This window comes from Haliaeetus leucocephalus, unplaced genomic scaffold (genome assembly GCF_000737465.1).
Source record: "Haliaeetus leucocephalus isolate CR32 unplaced genomic scaffold, Haliaeetus_leucocephalus-4.0 Scaffold0, whole genome shotgun sequence".
In the NCBI taxonomy this organism is placed as follows: Eukaryota; Metazoa; Chordata; class Aves; order Accipitriformes; family Accipitridae; genus Haliaeetus; species Haliaeetus leucocephalus.
Window position 1 is genome coordinate 5,248,625 of NW_010972436.1, and position 26,805 is coordinate 5,275,429.

The 26,805-nt window shown below is 38.7% G+C and overlaps 1 protein-coding gene across 2 annotated transcripts in view; it reads right to left on the reverse strand.

Moving 5' to 3' along the window:
* Positions 1-26,805, reverse strand: part of CDK14 (cyclin-dependent kinase 14) — a 255,308-nt gene that overhangs the window by 224,323 nt on the left and 4,180 nt on the right. Inside the window, exons 2-3 of one of the 2 annotated variants that reach the window (XM_010573893.1) lie at positions 13,098-13,343; positions 965-1,059 (exon numbers count right to left, since the gene is read on the reverse strand). In XM_010573893.1, the coding sequence (XP_010572195.1) occupies positions 965-1,059; positions 13,098-13,343 (341 nt within the window). Of the gene's footprint in view, positions 1-964; positions 1,060-13,097; positions 13,344-26,805 lie in introns of those variants that run through there. The other variant, XM_010573966.1, reaches the window with a different exon arrangement.

A 26,805-nucleotide genomic window follows, 5' to 3' on the forward strand; every position in this document is an offset into this window, starting at 1 on the left:
CTACTGAGAGATGACGTCACCCCTCTGATTTTTTACAAATATTCAGTGAAAAAAATAATTTTCAGTACCTACGTAACTTAATGACCCTGGAAAATGTTAACACATAATTCCTTGTTTCAGTAGTTATTCTGTCCCATGACTGTCATGATATTCTCTCTGCTGAGAATGGTAGAGTTGCCTCATCTATCATTCACCGGACAAAGTTTTTAGATAAAGATATTGCACATACCAAATCCCCCTCTCAGAACTGCTTTATTATTATTGAAAATTTGATTATGAAAACTTGATTAAACATATGAACTTGCACAAGACACTCTGCTTGACAAAAGATAACTCTCAACTGAAGCACAAGCTCAAGAAGTATATTTTAAGTGTGTTTACTAGTTATTTTATACAATACAGAAGCGCTTAGGGCATTGAGGATAAAAAAGTTGCAACAAAACATTAAAGTGGCTGAAAAAAAATATTTGATATGTATATAGTAGATTATTTTGAGGTGGAATAGTTGCAATGATTGTAAATAATCTCTTGTAAACAAACTAAACTTACAGTAGTCCAAAATTCCATTAATTCCCTTCATGTTATTTTATTCAAGCTTTTTAATAATTACAAACAAAAGGATAACAATTTATTGCATATATTCAGCCTTGCTCTCAGAACATCAGAAGAATCTACTTGACAGTATATTGTGCTTTTACCCCTAAAAATTAATTTGATATGGATATTGAGGAAGTAGTACAACATTAAAGTACAAACAAAACATGAGATTAACAAGATGGGATCTCATCTTGTGAAGGCAGTATGTTACCCATGCAATACGGTCTCAGCCTCTTTCACTAGAGCACATGGCAGTAGCACTTTGAATTCATTCACAGAGATCTATGTACAAGTGCAGCAACATCAGTTAATACTTTCTGCTTATCTTCATTTACACACAAAATTAAATGAAAAAACCACCACTTACTTGCTTTTCCCTTTGTATACTGTAGCATAGGACCCTTCCCCTAGTTTTTCCAGTTTTTCATATGAGTCTGCTTTTCCAAACTTGGGGCTTGTAGGCTAAACAAAACAAAAGAAGATGACCTTTCAGCATGTATTGCATCCGCAACATTAACTGCTTTGATGCAGCCTTTAGAGATCAAACATCATTATCAAAACTCATAGACCTGCATGTTTTCAGCTGCCAACAATAAAAAAAAAAAAATTAATACCAGAGCTAATGAAACAATCTAATAGGCTACTCAAACAAAACATCATTCAGCACCCCAGATGGCGGTTGCTGATATCAACCATACACTTACATCATTCGAACTATCAAAAGGATTGTGTTCTTAATCAAAGAGGTGTTTCTGTTTTATTTTTCACATATACCACTTTATACAGGGAAAAATATCATTAACAACTTTGTTAAGAGATCTAAACAACAATCTTAATCTGCCCTACAAAATCAGATTAAAAGAGCTGTTTAACTTTCTAATTTTTTTTTACTTTTAGACTAAAGCCAACCCCAAAACATTGCTCTAAGTAGTCAATGTCCTGGTACATCAACCATTGCTCAGACAGTAGTCAAAATACTACAGGAAAGCATCTTTAATGAGAGTATCTTGACTCTAAATTATGTTTAGTCTTCAGATTGTGGATAAATCACACCATACTGTTAATGGCATGTATATGCAGCATAGTTGAATAGCCTTAATATTTGCAGCTTAAGTGAGGAGTCTAAAACTGAATGAAGCCAAGCAATGATTCTTGCTCAAAGGGCCAGATAGCTCAGCTGGCCTTTGCAACAGACTGGTACTTGCCCCACTTTTACACAGTCCTAACAGAGAACACCACAACACAGCAAAAACAGAAATTCAACTGACATGAAAAGTTTCCAATGAAGTTCTTGGAAAATGTTTGAGTTTTTCTGAAGTGCATCCTGTTTTCCCAAACTTCCCCATTTTCCAGTTGTCTGGAAGGAAAGGGCTTTTTATTTTTCCCCCAAGACCAGAAGGACACTGCAAAAAACTGACCTGCAGCTCCCCTCAGCATTCTCTACATATATTTTTGACTGCAGTGCCAAGATGTCCTGTACCTAAACCTACCAAAAGAATATAGAGCAGAAACTTTGGAGGGTCAGCACTGATGCTGAAATCACATACAGGGACTGATTTGTTGGTACTCTGGTTATAACACTACAAAGAAAAGCAACCAAGCAAATCCAGCATGTTTAGTGTTGAATTCAACTGGGAGACTCTAAGCCATGTGCAGCTGCACAGTGTACACTCACATTTAGAATCTTATGCCTGATTTACAAAAAGTACTCAAGTTTCAGTTTTTTGAAAGGAAACAAACGCTACAGTACAGGACACATCTGTGTGTAAATTCCTTTAAAACCATGGTTGAAATTTTTAAATCAACTGAGCCTAAAAATTACTTCTATTTAAACAGACAAGAGTGTCCCAGGTAAGATGACTTGGTAACTCATACCTCTCCACTGCACCCAATTAACCATTAGCCAGAAAATGCAAAAATTCTCTTTACCCAACTATTCTACATTTGTCCTAAGCCAAAATTCTGGCACTTTGGCATGTACACTCTTTTTTTTTTGAGACTAACATCCCAGCTTTCTGTTGAATGGTATCAGGATATACACATGTATTTCATCTCCCTCCAGAACACAGAGAAACCTATTATTTTGCTATCCAATTCCTAAATATTAATAGACTGATGGAAATTTGTCATATGGGAGCTCTCAGATCTTTTTCCTGTTACATTATTTGGAACACTTCATTATAGATAAGGCAGTAATATTCTCAGTTCCCAACCTCTGCTTAAAAACGCATTCTGCCTGGTTAGAGATGAATTTTTTGGTTTTTTTAATCACAGTTTGATTACAGATGTCAGCAACAGAGGCGACTAAAATATTTATTCAAGTAGCCTGCTCATTTAAGTATCGAATTATGGACTAACGCAACATTATAAAACTATAGGAAAAAAAGTGTTTAGATAAGTTTAAGTGACTCCCACATAATGAAGAGGAATAGCAAAGTATTTCCCAAACGGCAGGCTGCAGTCAACACACAGTGAGTAGCTTTGTTTGGAGTGGAAGTGCTGCCCTAGTTAACAGTGAATGGTTCACTGTTGGTTTCCTCATAGCGAGGAAGAAAGAGGACAGGGTTTATACACGTGTTTCACATCCATTCTTATTTTCACACTGAGATTTACTTTTATTTTATGCCGCTGGAAACCATAACATAAAGGTCACAACAACTTGTAATGCCTTAAGATCCTGATAGGAAACAGGATGCCTTTAATCCATTACCACACAGTAAATCATCAACAGTAATTATTCCTACAACCTCAAGCTCATTACTCCATACTCCAGCTGCCAGAAGCACAGATTTAAGGTCATGACTTTTGACACATTCTCCTCCTGGAAGCTGCTGCATCCTCACCAAGCACAGGCAAATCGCTAAAAGCTTGCATTGGCGGGACCAGGAGGAGAGCTCGCTCCTGATGGTACAAAAGAGGTGCTGGTTTCGACTGCCTTGTCCTCAGGGGCAACCCCACACAGTGCCCGAGGGCTCAGCTCTGCAGCAGCAAGGCTGACCTGCCACCCTCCCCAAGCAGCCCGAATCACTTGTCCAGTGCCTGCTCACTTTGGGTAAGAGCAGACCAGAAACAACCAGAAAACAACTAGAAACCCAACCCGTTAGCCACCACCTGCCCTGTATGCAGTAAAACCACGTGGCTGATATCCTTCTCTTTCCAGATTACAGCACCTCCGCAGGGGAGCTCAGCTCTATTCCAGCTAGATCACTAGATGGGATTGCTTGTGTTCTCACACTATTAGATCTCCCTTTGTGAAAATGGACATTATTTTTCCTTGCATTTGTAATCTTGAAAGACTTACAATTTTTGAAGGTATCTGGTGTAGAAAAGCACTTCAGAGGATTTTACCAAAAAAAATTTAAATAAATTCTGAGGCAGCAGAAGACTTTGCAAACTAATTTGCATGATATTTCTTAACAAAACACCAAGACAGATCTCATTCAGCACAGGAATTACTTTACAAAACGAAGGAACATTACCATTTCCACAACATTTTCTCCATTTTTTTAAAAAAATGAAGCCTCACACATTAATTCAAACTCACAATTACAAATTGCTTATAAAGGTAAGAAGTTCAGACACTTCTTACCTTTCCTTTTATTTCTGCATTATAAAGGAGGTGGAGACTGACTGAGATAATGCAAAAATATGAAACTTTCCAAAACTTAAGTTTTAAGATTAAGGGGATCTAAATAAAGGGCTATGGAAGGGATCTAAATAACTTGAAGTTCCATGTGACTGCTGAAAATTATAACCACTCCAGCCTACTTTACTTTATTATTGCACTCCCCCTTTCATATAGTTATTTTTCCAGTTTCATGGCCATGAATTTTATTATTCAGATTTCTCCACATTAGTTCATCTTTTTCAACCATTTCTGTTAAAAAAATATGCCTTCTTACAACAAGATTATGGAACCAATTTTTTTTTTTTTTTTTGCAAATGCTAATATTAAAATCAAATATAGAAAATTCACTTTTAAGTATAATTACTTCTTTTAAAGTATTTTATTCCTTCCAGTAAAATATACAGGAATACATATACACAGAGATTTGTGTTTGTTGAGTCACAAGAGTCCCATATTCTGCTTAGGGTATGGTTGACTGAAATACATGTAGCGAGTGAGACATACCCAGAGCACGTCAGATGTACAGGGCTTGCATCAGCCACTGACATATCTCACAAGCAGCAGACTCGCAAGAAGTTCCCCTATGTTTTAGAAAGCTGATGCAATCCTCCAATTTGACCCAGACAAGATTTCTCAATAGAAGAGAGTACTAATTTTAGCTGGTTTTCAGCTAATTTTAGCTGAATGCACATATTTTGATAAATGTTTGTTCAGAGCTACTTTGTGAAGATCTAACATTACCATACTTCTACCACTATTAATTTTCCTTTCTTCTTACTCCTCCTTACACAGACATAGAATCATAGAAAACACTGACATAGAACAATTTAGGTTGGAAAAGACCTTTTAAGATCTTAAAGTCCAACCATAAACCTAGCACTGCCAAGTCCACTGCTAAACCATATCCCTAAGCACCACGTCTGTCTTTTGAACACCTCCAGGGATGGTGACTCAACCACTTCCCTGGGCAGCCTGTTCCAATGCCTCACAACCCTTCCAGTAAAGAAATTTTTCCTAATATCCAATCTAAACCTCCCCTGCCACAACTTGAGGCCATTTCTTCTTGTCCTATCACTTGTTACTTGGGAGAAGAGACTGACCCCCATCTCACTGCAACCTCCTTTCAGGTAGTTGCAGAGAGTGACAAAGTCTCCCCTCAGCCTCCTTTTCCCCAGGCTAAACAGCCCCAGTTCCCTCAGCCGCTCCTCACAGGACTTGTGCTCCAGGCCCCTCACCAACTTGGCTGCCCTTCTCTGGACAGGCTCCAGCACCTCCATGTCTTTCCTGTAGTGAGCGGCCCAAAACTGAACACAGCACTCGAGGTGCGGCCTCACCAGTGCCCAGTACAGGGGAGCACTCACCTCCCTGCTCCTGCTGGCCACACTATTTCTGATACAGGCCAGGATGCCGTTGGCCTTCTTGGCCACCTGGGCACCCTGCTGGCTCATATTCAGTTGGCTGTCAACCAAAATATGTCAAGCCATAACATGACTGTGATAAAAGGACAATCTCTGCCATGTCTGAAAACTAGTTATTTACTGAATGTGTAATTTTTTTGTTTAGTTAATTAAAGCCTTCAAATCTTTTCTATGAAAGTTTTATCATGATTTGTTGGATATAAGCCAAAGTGAAATCTCCTCCCTGTGGCCACAGAGACTTGTATATACTGAACATCAGTGGGACTACTTAGGCGTAAAGAAGCCCGTTGCTCAGTGTTTAGAGCTTTGTATTTGCTACAAAAAAAGAACTTTCAGAGCTAAAAAAAAAAAAAAACAAACCCACAGGTGCACATGTGACCAAGATTGAACTATTTAATGGGCAAAAAATTAAATAGGCAGTAAACAACCAGTCAGCAAGAAATTGATAACCCTGGAAAATCACTGAAAAGTGAATTTTCATGCTAGGGAGAAATCTTTCAGGGAACTCAAATGGGAAAGATAGATAAATTACTAAGACAGAAGGGAGTAAAGGTCCTCATGCCTCTGAAGAATTGAATATAGTCCTAAGTCACTGTGAAAGTTAGCACAGGTTGTGCTGGATCATGTTACCCCCAAGAGGACACTGGCAACTGGAGCACAGAACTGTGCACGTCTTTCCTTTCAGGAAACCCATGGGAGTTTTACTTGTTTGCCTTTATGCTTCACTTTCCTTGAAAACAGTTTCCATTAAGGTAGTTTTCTTATTATTAGTCTACATTTTTCCCAGTGCAAGATTAGTCTAAGAGCACCACTAGGCATGGGGACTGAGCATCTTTAGCAGCACGGCTTACAGTAATAAAGATTAGATATATTTTTCCTTCTGGTTAAGGAAATACAGATCACAGTAATAAGGATAAAAAAAGTATGCCAGAATGCTGAGTGCAGAAATAGAAGAAGCTAGTATTTCAAACTGACATGAGAGTATTAAAAATAATGGAGAGAAAAAGAAAAGAGAGCAAACTGTCTTTTCTGACCAGGTCATTTCAAATAGCCATTTCATTGATATAGACTGTAGGAGGGGTAACAGGTTAAATCCAAGATCTTGCAGTATGAGTCCTTGCACTACATTGCCATGTGAACACCTCTCTTTCTCAGAAATTTTCAAAATCTATGTAGTAAAGAAAGCTCTAATGGAAAATTACACTACAAATCACCTGACTATTCTTACAGAAGCTGTGTGGGTTATGTTCTCATGCATTTTTCATAACTGCAAAACAGCTTGTGAATGTCCCACTTAACCGTCACGCTCCCGAGCCTAAGTTTTAAATAGACCTTTTTTTTTAAAAAAAAACCCTGTAGGATATTAAACTTCAATATAAAACTATCTTCAAGAGAAAAAATATTATGTTCACAGTACCACTGTAAATTATTGAAAATCACAACTAAAGATCTGTTTTGTTACATGCCTCAAAAGAAATCAATTCATTGCTAGAAAAACTTGAAAGTAAAAGGTAGGCCAAGAAGCTTAACTGAGATTAAACCATAAGAACAGAAGATTTTTTTTTAACCATTTTATATTCTCTCTTCTTCGACACAACAGTAAAGCTTCTTTCACAAAACCATATGCAAATTTCACAGTAATTTCAGGTTGTAGCCAACCTACAATAATAGGTCAATTTGATCACACTTTTTTCTTTTTTTTTTAAACTTTGCAAGTTGGACTGTTTTCTAGGGCAATGTTCAAGGGATACAAAGATGTTCAAGAATCCAAACTGAGCCTTAATCTCAGCTCTCCCACTATAAGATCCCATCCTGTTGCTTACATCTTTCTAACCCTTTAACACACAGCTAAAAATTAAGAGCAACCTGAGCAGAAGTGACCATAGAGCTCTCTGTGAAAGGGCTGGATGCAGTTTTTAAAGCTGTTTACTTGTTCTCCAGGCTATTAAAGCACAGGAGCTGGACCAACTGCCACATTTTATCTGCCTTATCATCTAGAGAGTATCCCTCAGGTTAACGATTATTAAAGCCTCCCTTGTGCCAGAAAAGAAAAATCTGCTCTCTACACTGAACTCTGAAATTATCTTTCCTCAATAAAAAGTATCAACTAGGAAAGATGCAGTTACCCTAGTAATTAATAAGTTCCTAAAACTGGAGAGGATTGCATATACCTGAAGAGGAAGACAGGCGAGAACAGCATAACAAGTGTTTAGGCAGACAGAAATGATGCCTAACAAAATGATGCCAGACAAAATTCTGATTTTAGTGTCTGCTTTAAAGTTAGATTTCTTATGCAATTGATTTACAATATGTTAATAGGATCCGTTCATGCTTTTTGCTTGCACTTTTTTGGAGGAAAGTTGCATATAACAGGACTGAAAATGAATAGAAATTACAGAAACAGAAGAGAGGCTGCTCTCCCAAAAAGAGTGCACAGTCAATGCAGTAAAGCATTGCTTATCCAATTATTTTTATCTGAATAAATTTTTTACATTTATGTGAGCTGGTAGAAGATTAGTGGTTTGCTGCATTTAGTTTTTAAAAAGTAACTGAAGGGTAGTACATATACCTTAGCGTGACATTTGAATTTATTGCCATGGATCTTAAGCCATTCAAGGAGAAGGAACTATCACTATGTAACTAAATCTTGACCAGATGGCTAGCTTATAAAACTTGCAATATTCTATTTACATACTGTGCAAAAGTACTATTTTAATGTATAAAATGTGTACATTGAATACAATAAAACTTCACCTTGCACTGGAGAAAAATAAATAAGGCCACATGCCTAAAGAGCATGGAGCTCAAATAAAACTTTCATGTTTGTTTTTGAGTTGCGCTTTTTTTTATTTTGTCCAGTTTATTTTGTAGTTTTACCATTTCTTCAGTTAGGGAGAAAAGAAAAGCAAGTTTCTTACCTCGGTAGGCAAAAGACTCAGCAAAAGATTTTTAGAAAGATACATATAGACAGATAGATAAGTACACACAACTATAGCTACATGTATATAACATACATATATATGTATATATACACACACATATTGTGTTGGGCTGGATCAGAGCAAAGGTTTGTCAAGCCAAGTTCCCTCCTTCTAACAGTGGCCGACAGGTGATGCACAAGTAGGCAAACACCTACTTCATTACCTCCAAGGTGAATATTATCCATTATTCTGATGTGATAAAAAGAGTAAGTCTGTTCTGCTGGAAATTTCATTCCATAATAACATCCAATTTAAATCGGGTTAAACAGTTTGAAAATCACCCTCATAAATGGTTTCTTATGTTTAAAAGGAGGTGGGAAGAAAATGCAATGCAATGTGGCTGGTTTACATAATGAGTATTTAAATGTCAGGTGGAAAGACTCTTAAGTGTAAAAACTAAGTTGGTCTTAAAAGAACAAAAAAAACCATGCTAACTTCTGTCTGTATGCTACTGCACTTATTAACAACACAGGATTTCTACTAGGTTGCAACGAAGTGTGACATTAACTGCAGAAAATTACTTCATGTTCAAGAGCAAAGTATTTATTTTCCAAGTGACAATCTGTGGGCAGGAACATGGAGTTCCAGCTTTCCCAAACCTGTGTGTGTATGTCCGTGTGCAGAGCATTTCAAAGGTACAGAAAACACAAAATGGGTACATGCCACCTGCGGAATATTATTTGGTGATCTTCAAACACTGAAGCCAATACCTAGCCAATACCTTTATCAGCTAGAGAGCTGATAAAGCTTGTGAAACTAATCAAAACAGAAGCTAATGCCCCAGGGCATTATAAACAAGGTCTTTCAGGTCACATCTTGGAAAATGTTAGTTCTGAGACAAATAAAAGACTTTCACCTGAGCAGAAGCAGTGATATGGAGACTGCAAGCCTCAGCCATGTACCTTCCGTAAGACATCACTTCCCCACCTGATGGCTACAGAGGACTTCAAATGATGAAAAGGAAGAGACTAAAGGGAAGCCTTTCTCTAATTCAGTTCCTCTACTAATCAAGCGCAGAAAGTGCGAATTGAAGGTAGCATACATCTATCAGAGTATCTTAAAATAAAGCTTACAGAGAACAGAGCCAAAACTGAAAAACAACTACACAACTGTAGCCAATACGACCCAGAGGGCATAGCATGCTCAAGAACATTACAGAAACTGAAATGCCCATTCAGACTGGTATAATCTGTACAGCAGAAGAATTTCCAGAGAATCAAGTGTTAACTCAGTAAGGGAGAATATGTAGCAGTCCTCTGACAAGGAAGAAAAAGAAGTAATGATCAGAAGAGGAAGTAGCAAGGGCATCTGCTATACAACATCAGGACTAGAAAAAAAATGAAACCCAAAACCCTTCGTCGAAATTCAAGTGTAATTCAAAACCAGAGAATGAGAAATTCCTGCAACTAACCACACAGACATATGCTCAATGAAATGTGCATCAGAACATCTCCTGCCTGAGGCAATGTATTCAGGCTCTAGGGGAAGGGAAGCAACTTGATCATATCTCTGCCTTGGACATCTGAACGTAGGTCTCCCAGACAGGACCACGTGTGACCCGCAATCAGCAGAGGACTAACACCACCTTTTCCTGTGAAGTTCTGCTCTTTCCTCTTCATTGGCATGAACACTGACATTATTCCACAAGTTAATCCTTGCCAGGTGCTCTTCAGATCACTCCTTGTGAGGAAGAGTCACAAATGACAAACAATGCCTCCAAGCAGAAGGAAGAAATGAGTTCATCAAACAGAGCTATAAAAATCAGGGAGAATTATGGGAAGTTGAGAAATAAGAATTGTATTTCAGGAAATTCCTATGCACCTACTTTAACATGAGACATCCCCAGCAACTCTGTGTGAGTCAGCATAGAAGATTACCAAAAGCCTATGTTTAGCTAGGCCTCTAACCAGGCACATCCTAGTAGAGGAAGCATTAACATCATTTACATAAGAAAATACTGGGATCATAGGAGATTGCCTGGACACCGTAGAGTAGCAGCCCTCTGGAAGAGAACAAGATGCCAATAACACAGTTTCCAAAAAAGTCTGCTTCAAAAATCTGGAGGTGTTTTGGGTTTGTGTGGTGGAGTTTTAATAGCAGGAAAGGGGCTGCAGGGGTGGCTCCTGTGAGAAGCTGCTGGAAGATTCCCTGGCTCCAAGTCAGACCCGCCTCTGGCCGAGGCCAACCTCATCAGTGACAGTAATAGTGCCCCTGGGATAACAGATTTAAGAAGGGGAAGCCTGCAGTGGAGAAGGAGATTGGAATGTGAGAGAAACCTCTCTGCGGGCACTGATGTCAGTGAAGAAGGAGGGGGAGGAGGTGCGCTGGAGGAGGGGATGCCCCTGCAGCCCATGGTGAGATGGCAGGCTGTCCCACCCCCAGCCCATGGAGGGGAGCGGGGGAGCAGATGCCCACCTGTAGCCCGGGGAGGACACCATGCTGGAGCAGTTGGATGCCCCCCAAAGATGGCTGTGACTCCGTGGGGGACCCACGCTGGAGCAGTCTGTGACTGAAGGACTGCAGCCCATGGAAAGGACCCATGCTGGAGCAGTTCGTGAAGAACTGCAGCCCGTGGGAAGGACCCACAGTGGAGAAGTTCATGGAGGACTGTTTGCCTTGGGAGGGACCCCACGCTGGAGCAGGGGAAGAGTGTGAGGAGTCCTGCCCCTGAGGAGGAAGGAGCGGCAGAGACAACGTGTGATGAACTGACCGCAACCTTCATTCCCCATCCCCCTGTGCCACTGAGGGGGAGGAGGTAGAGAAATTAGGGAGTGAAGTTGAGCCAGGAAGGAGGGAGGGGTGGGGGAAGGTGTTTTAAGATTTGGTTTTACTTCCCATTATCCTTGTTTTGATTTGATTGGTAGTAAACTAAACTGATTTTGTTTTTTCCCCAAGTTGAGTCTGTCTTTTGCCCGTGACCATAACTGGTGAGTGATCCCTCCCTGTCCTTGTCTCGACCCACGAGCTTTTCTTTATATTTTCTCCTCCTCATCCCACCAGGGCCGGAGGGGAAGGGGTGAGTGAGCGGCTGCATGGTGCTTTGTTGCCGGCTGGGCTTAAACCACGACAGGAAGCAAAGCAAATAAAACCCTTCAGTTTTAATAGAAAAGTAGTACATAAATCATTAACAGAAATCCGTAATAGTTTCTAAGAGGAACAAGATAAGAACAGCAGAGATGGGGAGCGAGTTAATACCACAAAAGAACTTTAGGAAAGACTTTCAAAAAAAGTCATTTAAATTGACAGTTGTAATGCCAAACAATAATCAGGCATCATGCTCAGGTAAACACGGTGCAAACCACTCCATCTATCCTTAATGATTGTAAAAGTTCTATGGTAAGAGCTCCTTGTTATGGACTCATCTGGAACACACCAGAGACGACTTTGGCAGCAGCTATATAATGCCAGTCAATGATGAAAAAGCAAATTTGTTTTTGCTACAGATGGTTACATTTTAAAATGTAACCTTTTCTAAAAAGGACAGTCCCCTGGAGACATGGCATCTTATCTGTTAAATTCACATGGGTTAAACGAAGCTCATCTACAGAAAATGGATCTCTGTCATTTCTTCTTAGAAGTCTGACAGGATTCAGTCAAACTTCTGTAGGGAGGAGAGAAGATGTCCAGAAGACAGAGCAAAACAAAAAAGAAAGAAAAGAAAAAAGAAGAGGCAATCAACCATTTAAATTATTTCACGCCAACTAAGATTTGAAGTGTTATATCCATTCTGCTTAGATCTGTAGTCTTCAACTCAAAGGTCACATTATTATGGATTTTGCTTGCCAAAGCATAACAGAAATAGTTTTTCAATAATTTTGAAGGTCTTTTGGGGGCAATGTGTTCTGGGCATTATTCATGAAAGATATGACATTTTATTTATCTAGTTTATTTTAAAATAGTTGAGAATAAAACAACAATGATGATGTGTTGCCAAACCCTTCTCAGTTGTTTCTCTCTCTTCTCTCTCCCTCTCACGCACACAAACTTTCTAACATGGAAATAAGTGTTATTTTTACTACTTGATTTTAAAATGAGAATTTTAAAACGTAAGCAAAATCTGTCAAATCTGATCTTTCTCTAAAACCTAAATCTAAAAATCAAAAAGGCAATTCATATGGTTTCCTAAACTTCATGGGAAAGAATTCCTCTTCAGAAATAAGCAACCCTTTGCAAAATTTGCAACATAAACATTATAGCAGCTGTAATGCCATGCCAGGATCAGGAGAGGAAAGTGCTTAGAAATCCCATAAGACACCCCAGCTAATATCTGAGAGGAATTCAAAATATATTCCTTTTCAAGTTCCATTTGCTTATACTATTTTATACATAACACTACAAATATATATGGGAAACATCTTTAATAGCAGCAAAGTAATCCAAGTAATCAATTCCTTCTTAAGCAAGAAAACATTTATCTGGTGTTATTAATTTCACCATTTGGTACACACACAGGTGTCAGGACTGTGCACTTACAGAGCTGGGGCTGGAGTGCCGCCTGACTTTAGGTGATTCCTTCCCTGCAGATGAAGTTTTGAAGTTAATGCAAGCGTTGTTCTCCGAATGAACTCTCTTCACTTGATTAGTTGGTTTCTCAAATGGATCAAAACTACTCTGTGTCCTCTGAACCCGTACTTTTTTATCCTCAGGAATTGTATCCAGAGGTTTGATCACTGAATCCATTCCCTGGCAGTTCCGTGTAGACATCTTTGTGACACATATCTGAAAGGAAAAAACAGCATTCATTGACTCTAACAGGCTTAAAGTCCATGTCAATCCATACATCAGCCAGCATCAAAAAAGGCATTGGACTTCATAAGCATTCATCTTCTATTTCTACATTAAAATAGGAAACAACACATGCATTTTACATAGGGATGCATTTTACATAGGGGACACAGAGCACAGTCATAACAATAAAAAGCCTATCTTTGTACAGTGTACTAAAAGATCCTGAAAAAGAAAGATGAAGAGAGGAACACACATAAAATTCATACGTTTGTGTTTTCTTTACGTGTTCTTAGCAACAATGTCACTTCACTTCTCTCTCCAATCTAGCCACCGATATCCGCAAGCAGTATTGATTTCCATTTGTTTAAAAGTGGATGAGACAAAACTTAAATAAATGATGGTAGTTTGTGTGTGCACTTCAGTGCTGGCCTGCCAAAGATCCAATACCGGTATATTATTGTATTTTTAAATAATGCTTATACAGTGTTATTATTATCATCACCATATGTCTCAGGGAAATCAAATCAGCAAATCAATTCCCAGGCAGTGAAACGTGAGACTGCAGCTTAATGGCACACTAAAGTGCAGAAGTTCGGTTCTTTGTTACTGTGAAGTATGACTCTGCCAAGCCCGGAAGACTGCAACTTGCTGCTTGAGCTACCAAAATACGCTACTGCTCGTTCAAAAGAACTAAATAAGCAGAACAGTGAGTTTAGATACCCCAGTCATGTATGTTTATGGTTTTAATTTTAATACATTACAATGTATAAGCCATTTTTTTAATGGTTGGTGGAGGGTTGTATTTGAGGCCTCAGCTTCTGTTTTCACCCGTAAGAGACTCAACTTTACTTTGGGAAGAAAAGAAATAATTTTAGCTTTCAGGCTACAGGGAAAAGCTATGAAATGTGATGCAAGCAGATCTAAGAGGCTCCTTAAATCATAAGGCAAATCAAAAGAATCTACAATGTACTTTTTCTGTGATATTTGCAAGTATTTAAGGATAGACAGTGTTAATTTGCTGTCAACCACGTTGTTCACATACATACAATTAAAGAAGCATAATGTTTCATTCAAGCACCTACAATCTAAGCATTTTTGAAAACTTGAATATGAAAAAATTTTTTAAAAGTATTTACCATTACCATTTAATCAGGACTCTTCCCCCATAACCCAAAGCGTCTCCAATACGCTCCAATATGCTCCAATTCTCCAAGAAATTATTCTTTGCCATTTCCCTGGAGGAATTCTGTGCCTTGAGATCCAACTTACTTCCACTGTTTATAGAAATATTGGGTGAATATACCTTGGTTTTTTTAATGTTTTGTGGTTTTGATGATCCACTGTGACAGTAGATCAAAGACTTCTTTTGTACATTAAAAATTTAAAGTACATTTCCTGCACAGTGCCATCTGGGCGAACAATCATACACCAGGTCAACTCTAATGAAGGACATTACTAGCACTACAAATGAGGCTTTACAAGGGTTCACATTTCTTCTCATTAAAGCAGTTTCTCCAAGACTAAAACTTAACCAAGTTTTAACTGAGAAAAGGAATAGCCCCCCTTCATTCCAAATGATAATTCCCTCTCAGGCCAAAATTAAGGCAATTATGTAATTTTGGTCTATTACTTCAGAGAGAAAAGATATATTACTTCAGAGAGAAAAGATAAAGAGCTGCTGCACAAAGAATTTTTAATTAGCCTTCTTGTAAAATTAATTGGCTTCTTTTCCCTAAAACAACTTAAATGCACAGACATGCACCCACATACTTCTCACTGTCCTCTCCGGATCCATGGGAATCCACAGCTATAAACATATTATAGATAATAATGCCATGAGTGCTGCTTCTAGTTTCTTTTTCCACTGGAAAATCTCCATGTCTAGCTCTAACGTGGGCCAAGTAAGCATTGCGTTAAAAAAAAAATAAATGCAAGACATCTGTTACTATTGATCGTCTCTACTGGAAGCAATAATAGTTTGGAATTAGATATTGAAGGGAGACACTTCAACCTTCAGGTCACTTGACTGAATCTGGAGTAGGATAAAAATCCCCACAATCATCTTCTAATAGCCAACTTCAAACTTGCAAATGACTAAAACCACGATGTACACCAACCAGCCCCCCGCTCAGAAGTCAAACACCTCAGTGGATGCACAGGCTGAACACCAGCATCACCAGTGGGAAAGACTGAACACCGCAGAGAAGTGCAAAAGCAGGGGCTGCTCCCTTGCGCTCCTCTGCCTGCTCTGCAACTGCAGTGCTTCTCCTGCCAGCGCTGGCAAGGGGGTTCATTCATCACTTCTCCCTCACCTATATCAAGAGTTCCCTAGCAGAAATAAAACATTCTCTCCAAGTGACCACTGACCACAGCGCACTGTGAAGCCAACAGAGCTGAGCTTATGCTGTTGTTGAAGGGTACACATTTCCAATCCATCTACCCTGCCTATAAAACTCTGAAGATAAACAGTATTTAAGTGGTTGTTTTACATTCTGTCATTGATAGGCCTAGTCCAACTTCATGCTGAAACTCTGCTCTGTGAAATCTGAAAGGAGCAGGTCTAAAACATCAGTACTGACCGCTGGCTGTAACTTCAAAATTACACAGCTTAAGGCTGCAGTAAACTCATTGGTAATTTCAGGACTCCCTCCATCAGCAAGAGCTACGCTACCACAATAGCCTTGCTTCTGCCCCTGGGCAGCGGGCACGCTGACCTGCCAGTCTTGTGTCCAGCTAATGGTAGAACTTATTCTGTAGTGACTTAACATGCAAAAAAGCAACAGTGTACTGAGCAAGACCGATGCATAACATATTCTGAAGATGTTCTGTGCATACAAGTGATCTTAGATTTCACTAGCACGACCAGATCACTTTTATGAACAGTAAAGATTTGAATTTTTCTATTACACTAATTCAGCCTTTCAAGTATCATTTTCCCCTTGTAGTCCATAACAAAAGTTATTCTTATAAATTTCAGCCTCTCAAATGATACATACAAATACTTAGCATCAGAAGCTCTTAGACCTGTGAACCACTGTCTACCACCTGGTAGTTCCTCACTGGTAATCAGGAGATGCCTAACCCACCCTCTTATTTCCAGCTTTCTTTTTGCATAGGAGAGTAAGGACCATTTTCCAGTTAAAGCATAGTATTTGTCACAAAGGACACATGTTCATTTTCAGCCTCTTTTGGATGCTCCTGTGTGATCCTCTGGGTGAGTCAGAATTTCCCTCTGAGTCCATTTTGCCATCTGTAAGACAGGACCTTTCTTTTTACACTATTCTATTTCATCTATTTTATCTACATAAGCCATAGGTTCTTCAGAGTGGGGACTATTTTTTTACTAACGCTACATGCAGAACAACCCTTGTGCATGCCAATGAAGACGACAATCCAGAAAGTAGTGGAAACTATCTCTTGTCAGTGCAGTCTCTGAATATCTGCATTAGCTACAATTACCAGAATAAAACACAAATTTAAACAAGTGTAAGAGCTCATGGCATATAGAAAGTCAATCTACATGATTCATCATCCCTTCTTGCCCTTCCTCTATAAATCTAAATAATGCTGTACTTAAAACAGTGGGGCTCAGACACTCATTGAGATGCTGCAAATGCCACCACAGTCCAAAACGGGTGCTACATGAAGATGTGATCAATGGCATCTTAACTATTACAAGTATTTACCTCAAATGTATGTAGAGACAACACAGGTGATATCTTGGTTTGTCATACACAAGATGACAATTATGCTTTTGTCGTGGTTTAACCCCAGCCAGTAACTAAGCACCTCACTCACTCACCCCAGCCACTCACTCACTCCCCCCCAACCCAGTGGGATGAGGGAGAGAATCAGGAAAGAAAAGTAAAACTCGTGGGTTGAGATAAGAACAGTTTAATACAACAGAAAAGAAGAAACTAATAACTATAATAATAACAATAATAAAAGGATTGGAATATACAAAACAAGTGATGCATAGTGCAGTTGCTCACCACTCGCCGACTGACGCCCAGTTAGTTCCCAAGCAGTGATCCCCCCAGGCCAACTCCCCCCAGTTTACATACTGGGCATGATGTCACATGGTATGGAATACCCTCTTGGCCAGTTTGGGTCAGCTGCCCTGGCTGTGTCACCTCCCAACTTCTTGTGCCCCTCCAGCCTTCTTGCTGCTTGGCCACGAGAAGCTGAAAAATCCTTGACTTAGGCTAAATACTACTTAGCAACAAATGCAATCAAGAGAAAAAGGAGGCAAGAACTTTTCAGTACGAATGTGATATCCATTTAAAAAAACTTCTGTCTAGCAAACAGCATGAGCCATTAAGCAATTTTAATTACTGTTTCTTTAACAAAAGTCATCATACAAGTAAACATTAAGGTATGTCAACACTTTAAGTGATTCTTGCCCCTTCAGGAGTTACTGCCATGATTTGGTACTTCTCCCACCAAAAACTACATTCAAAGCCTAACTTTCAGAAGTATAAACTATTTCAGAAACTATCTGGCTTTTAAAAGTGGTGCAATAAAGTCACAGTTATCACTTTCAGAAGAGGTATTTCTGCCAGCAGACCTCATAAGTATGGGGACCAGAGGAATGGGATCTTTGTTTATGCTTTCCCTCTTCTTTATAGGAAACAGGATTTAAAAATAGGCCAGTTAACTTAATACATTTAACAACATAGATTATTACAAGTGGAACAGGCAATACTTCAAAAAACTGTCCTGTAAGGACTGTTCAGCAGACATTACTGTCCTTCCAAACTTATGTCAGATAGTAAAGGCTCAGGGAAGTCACTGGCCAATTCACCATGACCTTGGGCATGTTAGGTGGCCCCAGACATCAAACGTAAGAGAGAGTACGGCTGCTTTCTGCCACCTAAGTTCCCGCCTGGCAGGAATCCCAACAGCAGTACCTCAGAGAAGCATGCCGAAAAACAGATGTTGGCAAAAACGGTGACAGAGGAGCAGGGACAAGGGGCAGATGATTAATTAAAAAAAATAAAAAAATAAAAAAAAATTCCACCATGTAAAAAAGGTAAAACAAAACAACGGCAATGGTATGTATGGTATTCACACCAGAGAACTTTACATGTAGGACATTCATTCACCAAGTCTCTGCTTCGGTTCCAAGATGAAAGTCCTGGAAAACCTAAACTAGACTCGAACACCCAATCTCCCTTTGGAAGGAGTCTTGCTCTTCTCAACAGAGAACAGAGTGATCCTACAGAAACTTATTTTTTGTGTTTGAAGTTACTGTTTGGAAAAACACTTCCAAAGCAGCACTCAGAAACTTCCAGGGACTCGGTGTCTTTCTGGGAAAGGATTTAATCTGAAAATAGCAATGACTGTTTCTACCCGGCGAGGTAACAGCATTAGTAGTTGAGAGTCCCTGACCCCAGCCTTGGAGAAAATATGCCTGTCATCCCAGGTACGGTCCAACAGAAGCACCTCTCCATGAACATCCTGCCAGTTACATTTCTCACATAAGGATCGTTAATGTTAAATACACAGTTGTATTTCCCCAAGTTGTTACACACACTCCTGCCAAACAGTATGCCAATACACCAAGTAGTCACCAGAGCAGCCACTGGTATCTTATATATTCTCCACACCCTGATGACTGAAATAAACCCACTTTTTAAATTTGTCCACAGTTATTTACTCAGTCTCAACTAAAAAGGTAAGATAAAAAGACAGATGATGAGACATAAGTAATTTTGCCACTTAAAAGCTACAGCACGAACAGCCACTTTGCAGTTGGCTGAAGAGCTCTTCTCTACTTTTGAAAGAAATAGCAAAGGGAAGAGTTACCTAGAAAATCAGAATATTCATGTCAATTCCAATATTACTTGACCTATCACAGATTCTGGCAACGTAAAGCAAAATAAAAAGCAGCCCCATTAAAGTTAGTGCAGTTTGGTATTAAAAGGTTTTTTAGTGTTTCTCCATGTGTTTATATTTATTTAAAGTAAAAAAAAAGCCATTACCACACACCTAGAGCGTTAAAGAAAGGGCACTTCAAAATTCCTAATCTTAGAACCACAAAAAAGCATAACATAGTTTATACTTTGCAACTTTCTTAGCTGCTGATCAGAATCAGAAGGCAATGCATGACAGACAACAGAACAGCTTGGACAATCTTTTTTCCCATCTCACCCTATTTAGTCTCACAATCAATTGAGAAGATCCCAAGGCTGCTGCTCTAGGGTAAACAGGCTTAGTCATCATTACATTAGTAAGGATCACTGGGCTACAGTTTCCTACAGCCCCACCCTAACATCAGAGTATCGTATCTCAAGACATAATGTCTTCATATAGCCACATTTTTCCCATAAAGACTACTGCTGAAGTTAAGAGACTGAAATCACAAGAAGTGTATTTTTGCTCCATGCATAATGTCCATAATAAGCCCCATCAAATAAATAAAAATCAGTATAACAATTCATGGAATAATTTCTAAATAAAGATGTCTCTTTGAATCACCTTATATCATTTCAAGCAATACTCCTTAATCTGCATTTGGGATTAATGTAAAAAAAAAAAAAAAAAAAAGGTTTATCAGATTTAGTTATCGTGATACAGTTTCAATGCAAGATTTTTTTCACTTCATCACTGTCAGCAAAATTAAGAGGTCCCAGAAAAACAGGATTCTTAGAATTAAAGGTTGCTGGATTAACTTATTTATTGTTTAAAGTAATATAGCATTTAAAGAGTGAGAGCGATCAGTTAAAACATGTAAGTAATTTATAGTCCTTATGGTTCATGAATTTTAAAACCAGTCATGAATGCCCCCTGAATTAATCACCTGTTAGGGTACTTAGTAAAAGATAGGCTGTCCCATATCAGTGGAATTTATTCATATGAATAAAGATATCCTCAATAACAAAGAACAATCAACTTTGGCATGACAGACCAGACATCCTACCACACAGAAGGAAAAAACCTAAGAATGTTTGTATAGTGTAAAGACATACTACTCTGAAGCGCATCACGTCTTTTAAGAAGATGCATTATCTGTTTTTTAATTCCTACATTTAACATCCTACAAATGTTTACATTGGTCATCCAGTACCTATGGACTTATGTAAAATATTAAAAAATTGCCATCCATCTGCTATCCTCTATCAGTCATTGCCACTGTGTACATCCCGGGAAAAAGTAGTCAGCTGGGTAATACCAGAGCAAACATCCAAAATTCTTACTGAAAAATCAGAAGAAATCATCTGAATTCCCCCTATTTGTACCATTCCAAGAGAAGTAGTACGAAAGGACTTGATATAGGGAAATGCAAGACCTAGCACCCACCCAGCAAAAATAAATAAATTACTGAGTGACTTGAGGCAAGGAAGTCACTTAACCTCTCCACAATTCCATTTTTCTGTTTGTAATAACGATCCTGCCCCTATCACAAGCAGAAACTGGGAGCACCAATTAATTTTGTAAAGCACTTGGGCTTTTTTAAGTTAAATGTTATGAAGATATAGATTATAATTTGTAGAGCCAAACCACTCTGGAAGGTAGCACAACAATCTCACTATTACAGAGAATAAGATTTAGCACTTGCATTTAGCTGACAGATGAATAAAGAAAAAATCAAAAATAGCCAAGTGACTACTAACCTAACAGCTGAATTGCTGAGAGCATAAGGCCAGCATTAATTTTCACTGAAAAAAATCCTATCTGGATACAAGTTTTCATTATCTTTTATAAGCATGTTATTTTCTATCGTGCCTTGGGAACTACACAAGTCATCTGCGGATTCTGGCAGCACTGGAATGTGACATTTGCTACTTATAAAACATAATTTGGGAATGTTCTGGAGTATTATAAGCAGCTTTGTTCAAAATAAAAATGCAGCTATCTGGAGAATCATTCTCTTTGAAAAACAAAGCAGCAGGGCGGCTCCTTCTTGTTATAACCACAGGTCTTGTCTGCTTCTTCTTGTCCCAGCTGGTAGCACTCTCCATCTCCCCTGAGAAGAGAGGGTCAGCAAAAGGCTGCTGCACTCACAAGCAGAAACACGAATGGATCGAGAAGAGAGTTCAGTTGGTGAGAAAGCTACAATACAGGAAAAGATCAAGGAACAGCAAGTGATGAGATAAGGGAGCAAATAAAATTGTGAAAGGGGAAGTAGAGCAGGTAATGCTGCACGACATCACCAGCAAGTTCATATTGGAACTACCAGTGCAATCAGGCCCAAATTTGAAAGAGCTCCTTCAACACTCACTCTTCCCTGTAATCACCAGCACCAGCTCTGTGGTTTGAACATTTGATGGGCACAGCTAAAAACAGCAGTGAGAGAACTTGAGTAAGGTAGAAGAATAAAGGGGGAAAAAACAAAGGACAAGAAATCGAGTAATGGTCACACAAGGAAGGAAGGAATATGTGAGGAAAAAATGGTTATAAAATAGGTATTTCTTTTCCTGCCCTGATGGCCTGTTGTTTCTCTCTGGTAACCTCTGGGGATAACAGGCTCAACTGTGTCCCAGAACTATAATTCATGTCTTGGGTATTATTTGTTCAGCTTTATTTGGATGCAGAGATTGCTAGCAATGCTAGCTATGAATAAGCAAACACAACTGAAAAAAAAGCTTGGAGACTGAAAATGGTATCTGGGGATATGGTATGCTCCTTGCTGTACCTAGCACAAACTTACCCATACATCTCCCACAGCTCATCTCAAAGGCACTCTCCAAAAATGGCCGTTTTATTTCTGAAGTCGAAGCTGATGTTAAACCAACTGTCTTTGTCATATGGAAGAAGGCAAATATAAAAAGGTCACTGAAGTGCCAGATGGAAGAATTTTTGAACTGGAAGTTCTGACATTAATTCTCTGTGTTTGTCTGAAACACTGAACTCAATGAGCAGATTAAATGTCTGTGCTGAATTGCCAAGTGAGAAACAAGTCACTCTCACAGAAAGGCCAAGTGATCAGACCTGGAGTAGGAATCCCAAGATCATACAAATCTGAGAAGTTCAAACACCTGAATCAAGGAAAAAATAAAGTTTTATACTGGAAGTTATTATGGGCAGTGCTTACACAACTTCTTCTCCCCCCCCCCCCGCCCCAGACCTGCAATATAGCACATATTTATTCTGCTAAATTAATAGCTGAATATTAGCATAATTACTGAATCAAGTGCAATCCTGGAGTCAGGAATTACTGCACATGACTGTATGTCCCTTGGACATGGCAAAGTGTAGCTAAGCATTTCTAAAATTAGTATTTTTTTCTGTTCATAGCACAGCGTAACTTCAGAAAAGTGAGGTTTCAGTCCATTAAAGTTGATGTTCCTCTCCTCGCAGGGATAAAAGGTCTGATTTTGAAGAGAACCCAGATTAGATTTTAGGTCTATAAAAGCCTACATATGTCCTCAAAGCAAAACCCTGTTCTGTGACAACAGTCGTCCGGAGGAGTCACCTAAGGACAGGGTCTCAGATAAAGGTCATGCAGAAGTCCTGACAGCCTGTAACACACATGAAAAGAGACAGAAACTCAACAGAGCTGATCTAAAGGGGTGGTTTGCTCTATTTCTGTACTTATGCCCCAAAATACAATAACTGTGTTAGTAATAAAGCCTGGCAAATAAATTCTTCCTTTTGCTTGCACGATGCTCAGGTTTGCCTCAAAGTAAGTGGCATGTAATACAGCATTCAAGCTTTTCCTGCAATTACAACCGGGCTGCTGCTTCCATTAACCTGGTTCAGGACTGACAGCATCCAAAAGCTGTTGGGTCGTTCTTCCACTAAACCAAGCAGGAGGACAGAAGAGCGGATCAACAGAGGTGTCAGCCTGGGAGAGGCAGCTTCCAGCTCCGGGCATGAGCCAGCAACTCTTTGGTAATCAGCAGAGTGGTGGAGAAAGGTCTGAACATAAAAACTCTCCCATGAAATTGTGACAGGTGGTTTCTATACTCTTTTACTTAGTTACTCATTTGTATCTGTTGTCTATCCTCCTCTGTAACCATATGAACAGCATTTAAAAATAAAGATTAAAAAAATATTTTCAATCCCTTTCCCATATCAGCCTCCTGCTCCAACAGATGGCTACATGTGCCAGTGCAAGTTTATACAGTTTTCCTTCCATAAGTGCATTATTAGTAGTTTTGTACGAACATTATATTAAGTCTTTCTGAGTTTACAGGTTTATAATTTTAGTCTATCCTCCAACACTCCCCTCGATCATGAAGTTATCAAAGGCGCATCCATAAATGCGGTAAGTCTTCCCACTGCCACATTCAAGTGTGAGAAATCTTGAGAGACTTGACAGCAAAATGCCTATTCTTGCTAAATTATGAGGCTTTTGGTAAGGTTTTTAATAAAATAAATGGTAAGCAACTCCATGCCTTGAAAATAGGTTTTACCTAGTTCCTTTAGGCTCCTTTGCCTATCCCTAGCAAGACCTTTGATTCTTTCACATGTCATATCAAGTACTTCTCATGCAAAATAAAAACAAGAATTGTTCTCCTACAAGCAGGGACTACAACAAAAATACCGCTATTGGTCAGATATGGTCATGCAATTGACAGTATAAGACTTAAACCCAACTACACAACTAAGAAGTCAACTAAATTCTTCTATCTGGTGAGCCTGAAGTCAGATGAAAGCAATGAGACATGATGAGATGAAAACTTCATTTATAATTACAATGAACCAGAGAGTTTGTTTCAGACTGAAACATCAGACAAAGGTAGTTTAAGAACTCAAGACCGACCTTCACATATATGCTGCAGAGCACTTTTCTTATAAAAAGAAAAGAGGAAGGGGACAGGTTTCACAATCATCTTTGCAAAATATATGCATTTGCAGGTGGAAAGGTTTTACAACCATTTTGTGTCAGGTATGACAACAACCTTCATTGCACTGAAGCAGCAGGCTGTACTGTCCTTTACAAACCAATGGGAGTCTTCAGCAGATGCTTAAAAAGTGCTTCCCAAGAAATAATTCAAGACTAGAATGGTAAATTAGTTTGGCTCTCCTTCCTTCATTCAAACCAATTCCTTCATTTAAAAAAAACACAAAAATTTACTTGCTTCATTCCCTTCCCTCTTTTCTGCATTTTTTCTTCTTTCCTTTCCTACCTTCTCTTCCAAAGTTCCTTTTTTTTACTATCTCTAGCAAAAGCTAGAGCAAAAACTAGGTAATGAAAGTTCTCTATTTTATTCTGCTAATGCATTTTAAAGTTTCATTCTAGTACCAAGAAAGAAATCTCTCCTGCTCTTAGGTGCTTCATCCCTGAGGTCAACAACCCTACAGCTTGAGAAACGCAGCTTCCAAGGCAGATCAATGTCACAAGGAAAAACAAGCTCTCTGAGCGATTCTAGATCTGCTCTCTTCCGTATTATCTTCCAAACCACTGAATTTGACAAGGTATCCTCTATCAAATCAGCACAGGATAAAGGTATAGACAGAAAAAGAGCTTCAGCTTTGTCATTATTCTCTTGTGCGAGTACTGTTCAGAGATTTGAATAACCTACATTCCAACTCAGTCTCCCAGAAAACTTCATAACAGCCATCCACAACCTTTCTGCCATTGTTTTCTTTCATGGAAGTCAGAGTTCAGACGAGGATGACAAGTCCAGCTTCACAAACAATTATATCAAGAGAATCCTCATCTGTGTTTGGATCTCATATACACCTGACTTCTTTTTTTTAACTTGTTCTTTTTTCTTTTTTTTTTTTCCTCAGGTAAATGACCTGGTTACAGGATTCTGTAAAACTTGAATGAAAAGTCTTAAAGGAATTTTCTAGCAGCTACTGCAGGTTTGTCAGACTTGCAGTAGCACAATAACTTTTAAAGCAAAAAGGTGTAAGGAAGCATAATGAAACTTGCTTCTCAGTACACAATGTGCTATGCTGGAAAAAAATAGCAGAACCCCTGCAAACATACCATGTCCCACCACTCAGAATTTTATTGGGGGCATAATGAAAATTATAGCATCTAAAGTTATTCAGAGTATGAAGAACACTCCAGTATATCTTTTCTTGCAAAGACACATAAAACTTAAAAAGGAGAGATTTCAAACTGATACTGAGAAGAGCTCATCTTAAGGACAACTGCAATTTTATAAGAATTCTCTGAACAGCATAGAGATAATGCTTAATTTTCAAAAAACTAGGTATTTCAACAGAGAAATGAAAATCACTGCTGCTGCTTTGATGTGTTCAAGCAAAAACATACGCTGCAGTAGACTTATGACTGTGCTCAAATCAATTCTAAAGAAAAAGGTATAACAGTACAAAACAGCCAAGCCTTCTGCAATTGGTGGCAATTTGCACCTCCAAAGCTGTAAGATCCTCTTGAATCACTTTCAACAAACAACAAATCCCAAGAATCAAATTGGTCAAAAATCACATAGTTAGAACATCAGTGAGAAGTCCTCCACCCTTACAGTACACTAAGTTTCTCATGAAAATACTTCATAAAACTGAGACTGACTGCAGATATTTTGCATGGCTTTTCCTGCATGGCTGCCTACCAGCAGTATAATCACATTTTATAATTATACAATTTTATGTAATCTGGATTATTTTGCCAAATACAGGGAATTCCTTGTCGACTTGAAAGTTAAGGGTGGTGGTTCCACCACTTTCCCAGGCTGCAGCAGAACCAACCACCCCCATCATTAAACTGTATAACTTTCCAAGACAACTCTTCTGCACGATATTAAAATAACATTTCTATAGCCAATATGTATCAATGGAACCCATTTGTTCATTAAAAAAACCCACTATTTACAGGAAAGTCTGGGCAAGCATATTTTACACATATTCTCTACAGGTTTAAATACATTTTCTTTGCACTTACGCAAAGATTTGATAAACTGGGAGAGGACATACTCAAACGTACTAAGCCTGTAGACTGAAAAGCATCAGAACTTAATTAAATGAAGCTGAACTTTCACAGTACATAAACAGGCATTATGCTTTTTTCTATTGGTTTTATTTCCTTACTGCTCACTTGGCAATATTTGGTATTTTCCTCTTCAGGTTAAGTTGTATACGATTTAACATTAAATAATGAAACATCCTACACAGCAAAATTGAAATACAACTAACATGAATTCTATACAATTTCCAGGATAGAATGATACAGACTGGGTCAAAAGCTTGATGATATGATGTTTGTTACTACCTTAGATTCCTTTCCATTTATGTAACATCTAGCTGAAGTTTATCACAAATCTTTTTCAATCAGAAGCTGCAACAGATCTCTTTGTCAGCAGGATGAGATAGCAAGTTCTACTGTAGCATTAACTTACCGAAATTTTAATAATAAATTCTAAAAATTTTTGCAAAACAAAACAAAAATCTCCACCCACACTTTTCACAAAGTTTCTGACTAGCACACCATTATAGAGTAAGACAATTAACAGATAAAACTGCCTGCTTCTGCGTCCTCTGTGGGCCAGTCCAGAACTGATACAGGAACTTCAGAGAAAGCTCATCCACCCAG